Raw genomic sequence first — 12,053 nt, 5'->3', positions numbered from 1 at the left:
CACATCTGGCTTGGTGTGTTGGGCTATTACGTTAGGAATGTTTCTTTTATATTTGTGGGTTGGTATGAAAATATAATACTCTGGCCAGAACTGTCCAATGCTATCTTCTATCGTTTATCATGTAATTTAGTTTGCAAAATGGTTATTTTTATATTTATTTATCGATGTAGGACTAAATACATACCCACTCACCATTGCAAGATAGTGAAATTAGTAAATTCAGTAACAGCGATGAAAAGAGAGGCGTCATTACTATGACATCATAGTCGACGTAGTCATTGGTAAAAAATTATATAACAAGGTCAAGAGGAAGGTTTTGTTGTACATTTGATTTTCGTAAGTACTCGAATCGATCCAACATGATAATTTGCGGAGTAGCCTTCGCTTTAATGGAGGGCGAGGGAAGTTCATACAAATCTTACAATGTAAAAACACAATTTTCTCCATCAACGATCCAGAGAACTATTTTTAAACCTTACATATCGCGACGTATTTAAAATAGCTGATGCTATGGCAAAAGCAGTAGTACGCTATGAAGTTCAAGTACAGGGTATGAATATTCCTGTATTTTGTGGCTCTTGGCTAAATGTTTAGACTTCGTATCTAATATATCGTACTAAATATGTAAAATACTGGTGTATATTTTGACATACGTATAAGCATAGATACCCAAACAATGTTATGACGCTAAAATCTCACGATGCAGCAAATAGTGTACAATTTACCTATTTATTCAAATATGGCTTGGGAGTAATTTGGATTTCACAAGATGTTTCGAAAATTGTTCGTTTATAATTCTTTGAAGAAAACAAGAGTTATATCTATACGGACCGTGTGTGTGTGTGTGTGTGTGTGTGTGTGTGCCAACACTTTAAACGTCATGTTATTTTTAATAACATTTGGGAAACCATTTGAATTTGCCCGGTATGAATTTTAGTATCATTATAATTATTCTTAAAACCCTATAAGACGTACAAATGTTACATTACCTACGAAGATCCTTTGCTAAATTTAGAACATTGAGTCACATGTTTCGTATTGAAGAAGATCAAGAGTTAGGAAAAAGCAAAGATATTTTGTCCTTACTTTTTAGACTCTAGAGAATGTGATAGGAATTCATTCAAATGAGTTTCGTTTCCTTTATGTATGCTCTCTTTGTACAAATTTAAGAGAAAATTATATATATATATATATATATATATATATATATATATTCCATGCAAGGCAACATTAGTTGGTGGTGGTGGTGTTGTTGTAGGGTTTAACGCCATTTTTCAGCATAAGATAGGTTATACATTGCGGACAATATCAGTGGTGGAGGAAGAACCCTGGAAACCCCGGGAAGAACCACCAACCCACAAGAAGCTACTGGCAAGCCTTCTCACGTACCCACGTTAGCCGAGCCTGAGACTCGAACCCACGTAGACAGAGGTGAGATGGCAGGGATAGACCCCTCGGCCACTCGGAGCCACAGGTAACACTAGATTTATTTCAATGAAATATGACAAATACAAACATTTTGCTAATTAGTAATATATAATTGAACCCATTCACTATGCACTCACAAGATGATACATAATTAGTATCAATTGTTGAAGGCGCTGATAATGTATACGCAAGTGAACTATACTGCATTACGAGGCTGATGCCTGTAATAGGGAACAAAGTGTCAATCAATCACTCATTCTAACTGAAATTACTAGGCAACGTAGCCGAGCGTCAGTAACTGAGTGCATAGGTTAAACAGGCACTAGAACATTAAGTATTCCGGCCTTCTACCAATGAAAAACGTGTTTTTAAAAAATAATATCCAAGTGGAATAAATAGTTTTTCTTCTACTGATATGCCTTTTAACACACCTCACTCGATAAATCAACCATTCCTTCTATAATCGTGCACATTGATTTCGACCGAACATATGTGGGAAATGTAAATATTGGTTGCAGAAAGCATCAACCAGGAGATGTTTGGGCGACGATACTTTTTGGAACATTAAAAGTGATTGTAAATATTGAAATCAAGCACAAATCCCGCGAAATGCTTACGTTTTTTGTAAGCAACTGCACATATAATTTGGTATTGAAAAAAATGTGTTTGAAAAAATCAGACTTGAAAGAAAAGCTTGCAATAATATAGGCTGCATAGTTCACCCAGATACTACTGAATCTGGCTTTTTCTTCTTCTACTGTTTTAAAATACAAATTCAGTGCACGTATCAGGTAACAATCACGAATATTTTCTAATTACAAGAACAACCATGAGCCAGAAGAACACTAGACATTAGTCTGCATGACACGCATGCCCAGACAATATGATAAAACTGAACGACAACATTTCAAGTCAAACAGGGGACAGCTCCGTAAAATTTTGCCAGAAAGGGGTGAAAATTAAACTTGGCTTAGTGTTTTTTTGTAATGTAAAGCTTCAAACTAAATTTATATTACTGAGCGGAAAAAAATATAACTTTTCCTTTCTATTGTTCATGCTTAACATCGTTTAACACATATTTCAATCCATGAAATCATTGAAAAGTTATTGAGCGGAACGAAAATTGCGGGACTTGACGTGACGGAACAGTGATGGATAGACGTACATGGGTAGCACTATATGTCCCCTAAATGTATACGACAGGCGACATAGTTGCCAAGTTAGATAACTTCTAGAAATAAATATACCTACCATTGTCGAATGAGCAACACGAATTTTAGTAACTAAATTTGATTTCACATCACATTATCAACAACTGGCTTTTCAATTCGCTATAATAATTGTTAAATCGGAAAGGAAAAGGAAGAAAATCACTTAAGAATGCATCTTTTGAAGTTCAAATATATTGAGGATCTCAAATGGGTAATGATTTAATATTGAATGTATTCAACGAGTTTCTAAATTTTAATAGTAAATCATTACCCATTTGAGATTCTTTTTATCACATGGTTTTTATTTCAGTGGAAATAATTTAGATAGAAAGAAGAATGAATAATTTCGTTCATTCTGACCGGACGATGCACCTCTTATTTGTTGTGCATACAATATAGTCCCAAACAAAGTTGATATAGTAAAAGTAGATTGTACTTTTCTTTTTTTACAAACTATAAATCAAAGAAAAAGCTTCCATCCAAATAAACAGAACATTTCATAACGACAAATCATTTTTCAAAACAGAATGATCAATGAGATGTGATGCCACAGTGTTTGATACGGTAACATTGTGCCTAGAGTACAAGTTAACCCTTACATGTCACATTCACATCTAAACATTACATTGTTGCGATTTTCATGAGAAATATGATTACTGGGTGCAGAAATTCCCATATTTACTTTAATGCATTTGTAACCGGATATTTGCAGTATTTGATTTGGAACAATAGACTGTACAGAATATGTAAACTAATTTGAGTCGACTTACATTCCATATATACTGCGTAAATCTGCTGTGGTTGGATAAAGTTCTGTCAGTTGGGAGACCCATTTATGTCCACATTCCTCTGTGAACAGAAGTGAGTTTATTTACTTCTGTAAGTTAACATTTAAACCACGCCTGTATGTAGGGTATATCTTACACAGATATACCGCCCCCTCCCCCACCTATCAAATGAGCAATACCCTTAGTTTTACTTTTTATTACTGTTCTTGTCTTGTAGTTTTACGCCACTTTTCTTATGATGATATTGTTATACATGATATAACAAACTCCTGTGGGTGTAACATATCCATATTCAGATAGCCGAGATAATGTTTCCTCAGCTTCCTTTCGCTTTCGCAAGTCGATTTTAAAAATGGCCACCAAAATGTTCATTCAAAACAAAATATTCCAAAAGGAGGGGTTAAAAAACTTTTCACACGATCGCAGCCAATCAGTAAAAAGAATACTGCACAATAATTTCATGCGCTTATTTGAAACAATCAGGATCACATAAAGTGATATGTTCACATTTTATATTATCAAAAGTATTAAACTGCAGACGCTATAGGCAAAGTGTACCGACTAGGTGATAAACGAATTTATATTACACGTGGAATAAAGTTGTAGGCAAAAGTGAAATTGAAAAGACAAAATGAAGACTGCAGATCATCTGATATCCTGAGTAACTAGGGTCACCTTAAGATCCCTACAATGGAATGAAACCATAAAAAACAAGTCTCTCCCGGACTTATATAAGTATCTAACCCTTAACACTGCATTGTACATTTCCCTGACTATAAACGAGTATATGACCCTTAACACTGTATTATACGTTTCCCTGACTATAAACGAGTATATGACCCTTAACACTGTATTATACGTTTCCCTGACTATAAACGAGTATATGACCCTTAACACTGTATTGTATGTTTCCCTGACTATAAACGAGTATATAACCCTTAACACTGTATTATACGTTTCCCTGACTATAAACAAGTATATAACCCTTAACACTGTATTATACGTTTCCCTGACTATAAACGAGTATATGACCCTTAACACTGTATTGTATGTTTCCCTGACTATAAACGAGTATATAACCCTTAACACTGTATTATACGTTTCCCTGACTATAAACAAGTATATAACCCTTAACACTGTATTGTATGTTTCCCTGACTATAAACAAGTATATAACCCTTAACACTGTATTGTACGTTTCCCTGACTATAAACAAGTATATAACCCTTAACACTGTATTATACGTTTCCCTGACTATAAACGAGTATATGACCCTTAACACTGTATTGTATGTTTCCCTGACTATAAACGAGTATATAACCCTTAACACTGTATTATACGTTTCCCTGACTATAAACAAGTATATAACCCTTAACACTGTATTGTATGTTTCCCTGACTATAAACAAGTATATAACCCTTAACACTGTATTGTACGTTTCCCTGACTATAAACAAGTATATAACCCTTAACACTGTATTATACGTTTCCCTGACTATAAACGAGTATATGACCCTTAACACTGTATTGTATGTTTCCCTGGCTATAAACAAGTATATAACCCTTAACACTGCATTGTACGTTTCCCTGACTATAAACGAGTATATAACCCTTAACACTGTATTATACGTTTCCCTGACTATAAACAAGTATATAACCCTTAACACTGTATTGTATGTTTCCCTGACTATAAACAAGTATATAACCCTTAACACTGTATTGTACGTTTCCCTGACTATAAACGAGTATATAACCCTTAACACTGTATTATACGTTTCCCTGACTATAAACAAGTATATAACCCTTAACACTGTATTGTATGTTTCCCTGACTATAAACAAGTATATAACCCTTAACACTGTATTGTACGTTTCCCTGACTATAAACAAGTATATAACCCTTAACACTGCATTGTACGTTTCCCTGACTATAAACGAGTATATAACCCTTAACACTGTATTATACGTTTCCCTGACTATAAACAAGTATATAACCCTTAACACTGTATTGTATGTTTCCCTGACTATAAACAAGTATATAACCCTTAACACTGTATTGTACGTTTCCCTGACTATAAACAAGTATATAACCCTTAACACTGTATTATACGTTTCCCTGACTATAAACGAGTATATGACCCTTAACACTGTATTGTATGTTTCCCTGGCTATAAACAAGTATATAACCCTTAAAACTGTATTGTATGTTTCCCTGACTATAAGTAAGTATATAACCCTTAACTCTGCATTGTGCATTTCCCTGACTATAAACAAGTATATAACCCTTAACACTGTATTATACGTTTCCCTGACTATAAACGAGTATATGACCCTTAACACTGTACTGTATGTTTCCCTGGCTATAAACAAGTATATAACCCTTAAAACTGTATTGTATGTTTCCCTGACTATAAGTAAGTATATAACCCTTAACTCTGCATTGTGCATTTCCCTGACTATAAACAAGTATATAACCCTTAACACTGTATTATACGTTTCCCTGACTATAAACGAGTATATGACCCTTAACACTGTATTGTATGTTTCCCTGGCTATAAACAAGTATATAACCCTTAAAACTGTATTGTATGTTTCCCTGACTATAAGTAAGTATATAACCCTTAACACTGTATTGTACGTTTCCCTGACTATAAACAAGTATACAACCCTTAACACTGTATTGTACGTTTCCCTGATTATAAGTAAGTATATAACCCTTAACACTGTATTGTATGTTTCCCTAACTATAAGTAAGTATATAACCCTTAACACTGTATTGTACATTTCCCTGACTAGAAACAAGTATATAACCCTTAATACTGTATTGTATTTTTCCCTGACTATAAGCAAGTATATAACCCTTAACACACTATTGTATGTTTCCCTGGCTATAAGTATATAACCCTTAACACTATATTGTATGTTTCCCTGACTATAAGTAAGTTTATAACCCTTAACACTACACTGTATTGTATGTTTCCCAAACTATAAGTAAGTATATAACCCTTAACACTGTATTGTATGTTTCCCTGACTATAAACGAGTATATGACCCTTAACACTGTATTGTATGTTTCCCTGGCTATAAACAAGTATATAACCCTTAAAACTGTATTGTATGTTTCCCTGACTATAAGTAAGTATATAACCCTTAACTCTGCATTGTGCATTTCCCTGACTATAAACAAGTATATAACCCTTAACACTGTATTATACGTTTCCCTGACTATAAACGAGTATATGACCCTTAACACTGTATTGTATGTTTCCCTGGCTATAAACAAGTATATAACCCTTAAAACTGTATTGTATGTTTCCCTGACTATAAGTAAGTATATAACCCTTAACACTGTATTGTACGTTTCCCTGACTATAAACAAGTATACAACCCTTAACACTGTATTGTACGTTTCCCTGATTATAAGTAAGTATATAACCCTTAACACTGTATTGTATGTTTCCCTAACTATAAGTAAGTATATAACCCTTAACACTGTATTGTACATTTCCCTGACTAGAAACAAGTATATAACCCTTAATACTGTATTGTATTTTTCCCTGACTATAAGCAAGTATATAACCCTTAACACACTATTGTATGTTTCCCTGGCTATAAGTATATAACCCTTAACACTATATTGTATGTTTCCCTGACTATAAGCAAGTTTATAACCCTTAACACTACACTGTATTGTATGTTTCCCAAACTATAAGTAAGTATATAACCCTTAACACTGTATTGTATGTTTCCCTAACTATAAGTAAGTATATAACCCTTAACACTGTATTGTATGTTTCCCTAACTATAAGTAAGTATATAACCCTTAACACTGTATTGTACATTTCCCTGACTAGAAACAAGTATATAACCCTTAACACTGTATTGTATGTTTCCCAAACTATAAGTAAGTATATAACCCTTAACACTGTATTGTATGTTTCCCTAACTATAAGTAAGTATATAACCCTTAACACTGTATTGTACATTTCCCTGACTAGAAGCAAGTATATAACCCTTAACACTGTATTGTATTTGTCCCTGACTATAAGCAAGTATACAACCCTTAACACACTATTGTATGTTTCCCTGGCTATAAGTATATAACCCTTAACACTATATTGTATGTTTCCCTGACTATAAGCAAGTTTATAACCCTTAACACTACACTGTATTGTATGTTTCCCTAACTATAAGTAAGTATATAACCCTTAACACTGTATTGTACATTTCCCTGACTAGAAACAAGTATATAACCCTTAACACTGTATTGTATGTTTCCCCGACTATAAGCAAGTATAACCCTTAACACACTATTGTATGTTTCCCTGACTATAAGCAAGTATATAACCCATAACACTGTATTGTATGTTTCTATAACTATAAGTAAGCACATATGCTATAATTTGGTATATGTATGTTAAAGTTCAAATCCAGCACTGATCATTTCAGATTTTGTTTTAATGCTGATTCTTACTTTTTGTTTTCCATTCTCTCGCGAGTACAAGACAGACACTTAGGGCACAAACCTGTTCGTGTATCTTTAAGTAGCTGAGACGTGAGAAGGCCTTCTCGCAGAACTGACAACTGTACGGGTTGGCATCGTCTACACCGTTGCTAAACGGTACTTGTTCCGGGTCCAAATTCTTGCCAGAAGGTGATACAGGCAGATCATCCAGCTGCGTGACGTTCTTCTCGTTTTCAAGAGAACCGAGCGAAGAAGGTGTTTCTGACCTACTTGTGTTGTCCGTTTTCCAGCTGACAAGATCTACATTAAGTATAAAATTGGAATTTTTCAATCATCTAAATTATTGTGAAAATATGTACGATCACATGCTCTCTCACACGATGTTTTTATTCATTTTGTAAACCCTGAAACAAACCCAGATACGGAGCAATAATATTTAGAGGTGTAAACATGAGTGAGAGGAAAAAGAAGAGGCGATGGGAGTAGGGATAGAGACCATTTGATGGTTTGTGGTACCGCACATATCATAAAGGAAATACAAATGCAGCATGGGCAAGCTGTAGATTACTGATTTTATGAGTGTAGATTACTGACTTCATGCGTGTAGATTACTGATTTTATGCGTGTAAAGTACTGATTTTATGCGTGTAGATTGCTAATTTTATGCGTGTAGAGTACTGACTTCATGCGTGTAGATTACTGATTATATGCGTGTAGATTACTGATTTTATGCGTTTAAAGTACTGATTTTATGCGTGTAGATTACTAATTTTATGCGTGTAGAGTACTGACTTCATGTGTGTAGATTGCTGATTTTATGCGTGTGGAATACTGACTTCATGCGTGTAGGTTACTGATTTTATGCGTGTAGAGTATTGACTTCATGCGTGTAGATTACTTATTTTATGCGTGTAGAGTATGGACATCATGTGTGTAGATTACTGATTTTATGAGTATAGAGTACTGACTTCATGCGTATAAATTAGTGATGTTATGTGTGTAGATTACTGGTTTTATGCGTGTAGATTACTGACTTCATGCATGTAGATTACTGACTTCGTGTGAGTAGATCACTGCTTTTATGCGTGTACATTACTGACTTCATGCATGTAGATTACTGACTTTAAGCGTGCACATTACGGACTTCATGCATATAGATTACTGACTTTATACGTGTAGATTACTGATTTTATGCATGTAGATTACTGATTTCATGCGTGTGGATTACTGTCTTTATGCGTACAAACGTCAGATTTCAAACCATTGCTGTTTCTGTTAATAGTCAGGTTTCCCCAACATGCTAAGTGTAAGCAGCTGTAAATCTGCCTGCGTTTATCAACAAATATAGATCATACCGAATATAGAATATTTCCCTTTACTGACTTGGATCTGCAATTTACGTCATCAAGACCCACTTACTTTAAGTTAGTAAATGGCAATAGCCACATAGATGCTGATGGTAATAAGCAATTAATGGCAATAGCCACAGAGATGCTGATGGTAATAAGCAATTAATGGCAATAGCCACAGAGATGCTGATGGTAATAAGCAATTAATGGGCTTAAACGTTTTCTTATTGGTTTTTCGTGTTTTATTGCGTTAATTTTTTCATGTAAAGCATAACTGACCCTCCCCTTTAGAAATCAGCATGCTCTGTGACCAAATAATAATAATAATAATAATAATAATGAGTTTATTTAAAGAGGGTAACACAATTAGCTAAGAACTAATCTACATCGAGGCCCTCATACAAAGGAAGTTATTTATTTTAGCTGGCTAAACAAGATTATCACATTCTTATCTACGTACTCTCCAAATCCAGAAATCATGCCAGTGGATTAAGGCCACTGTCATGTCAAATTATCCTGCTAATCCTGTGGTATACAGCAAGGTTTTGTAGGTATATACAACGCACGTGCGTTTGTCTGTGTCATTTGCCGGAAAGGATCGAGAAATATGGTGTAGGGGACCCTAAACAAGTAGGCAGAGTGTCTTAGGAGCGGAATTCTTGTGGTGACAGAGAGTACAAAGCCCCCGGAAGCTCGTGCATTTTAAGCGTTTCATGGGCATACTTGTAATCATCTAAGAGTATAGAAAACTTACTCTAATAAACTTTTTGGTTGTTTCGCGCTAATTTCTTTTGATTTGTGAGTGTATTACACATACATGAGAGAGAGAGAGAGAGAGAGAGAGAGAGAGAGAGAATGGCGCTTGTACTTTTACCGCTGTGGAACGTCATACGCAGTGATATCAGTTTCTAAAAATAGCCATTCGGACAAGGCGAACCGGCGTAATGGCGTTCCGTGATATTGTTCTTATGATTGTTCTCACTGAAAACGATGTACCAGGAGTTCAATTTGTTCATCTGAATATAGATGTGCATTCCAATATTTAGTTACTGTGGTGCTTAAGCCTGCAGACTGTATAAAACATATATAATCAACTTTGATGAATCTTTCTAGAACAGTATAACAAACAAAATGCTTGCATTTCGTCACCGATAGATATACCATGAATATTTTGAGACGAAAATTCCAAGGAAACTGCCAGCCCCCCCCCCCCCCCCCATCTTTAATAATGTCGATGAAGTATTCGTATATGTGATTCATGTTTTAAATAGAGAGGGACGTATGTAGGAAAGTGACTATTTCTTTTATTTTCTTGAGCGCATAAAATTACACTCTGTTTAGTTGATGTGATATTATGTATGCATTATCTAGCAATGGTGCATATCTATTTCATATATTTAAAAACAATGCATCAATGTTTGTTTTTTGGTTGTTTTGTTTGTTTGTTTGTTTGTTTGTTTGTTTTGGCATTATGCATTACTGATTTTATTAACCTTTTCTAATTGTGATTTGTTAATCGGTTAATAAAAAGAGGACAGAAAATGTATTTGTTTATTTCAATGTCTGTTTTACAAACAAATCGTAATTTTGAATGACAGTTTAGAACATATATGAATGCATTATGTTCATTAGAGTTATGGTGTTGAAAAGAGCAGCACTGGTTGACTATATTTATACTACGTGAATAATACATTCCCTTAATTAAAAGCTATATACAATTACATTTTGTCGGGAGATATAATTATATGCATGTATTGATGGAAACATCAATTCAGAAAACTGTTGTCCCTGATGACGACAACCACTCTTAAAATGATACACATTTTACACACAAAATCTAACTGAAAAGGAAACAAAGTAAATATAAATGAATATTATTAGTTTTAACACGAACACTTGGGACACACACACACACACGCACACACACACACACACACACACACACACACACATATATATATATATATATATATATATATATATATATATATATATATATATATATATATATATATATATATATGTATGTATGTATGTATGTATATTATTCCTTTAATGTGCACATACAAGTTTTACTCAACGTAGATTTGAAAACAATACAAAAGAATGACAAAGAAATAAAATGAACAAAAGTATTACTGTACACTCATATATTACAGTTGAATATATCAAAACATCACATAGTGAGGGAAGTGCAAATAAAAACAACTTTATTTTTGTCTATATGTCGTGAATTACTACGTGTTACTACGCGTCTCTCGGTGCTTTGTCCGCAAACAATATGGCAGCAGCCGGGCACAGAGAAGTTATGATCTATTTTTAGCACACGGTAGAGTTAAGTACAAGCGCCATTTTCACATGTTGACCCCTTTTGCAAACATTTTAAATTTAATGTGCTACGTTTGGTATACAAATAACGATATCTCTTAAATAATTTGTAATAATACTAACACGAGCGGTTCTAAAGGACTGCGAATAATGATGATAGCAGTTAGGTCTCTTTACCTGACTAAAGGTCATACTGGACGCCAAATTAAATCAAGTTTGAGATTCCTATGAAAAAGTTGGTAGTTACTAACCATCTGTTGTTCACATCTGTGATACTCTGATATAATGTAATTTACTCTATAAATCGTGATCGTACCACACGTGCCTGTTTCGCGGTACAGATCTTTCTCCAATCACCGAGAAGCGACGCTGACAAAACTTAGCATCCTATCACGGTTACTGAGTGTACCAATTAAGACTATTCTTTTTCAGTGGATAAAATAGTATAGAATTAAACTGGTACATTCGCACGCACCCTTTCATCAGA

General features: G+C 34.3%; 1 protein-coding gene across 2 annotated transcripts in view; it reads right to left on the bottom strand.

The window, feature by feature from the left end:
* LOC149779988 (zinc finger protein 423-like) overlaps positions 1 to 12,053 on the bottom strand; it is a 92,065-nt gene that overhangs the window by 58,466 nt on the left and 21,546 nt on the right. For both annotated transcript variants that reach the window (XM_089936713.1, XM_089936714.1), the window contains one exon: positions 7,951 to 8,189. In XM_089936713.1, coding sequence (XP_089792839.1) covers positions 7,951 to 8,189 — 239 coding nt within the window. The remainder of the gene's footprint in view (positions 1 to 7,950; positions 8,190 to 12,053) is intronic.

Source organism: Sinohyriopsis cumingii, chromosome 16 (assembly GCF_028554795.1).
Source record: "Sinohyriopsis cumingii isolate HCF-2022 chromosome 16, ASM2855479v2, whole genome shotgun sequence".
NCBI lineage: Eukaryota > Metazoa > Mollusca > Bivalvia > Unionida > Unionidae > Sinohyriopsis > Sinohyriopsis cumingii.
This window is presented reverse-complemented; position numbering and strand designations above follow the sequence as displayed.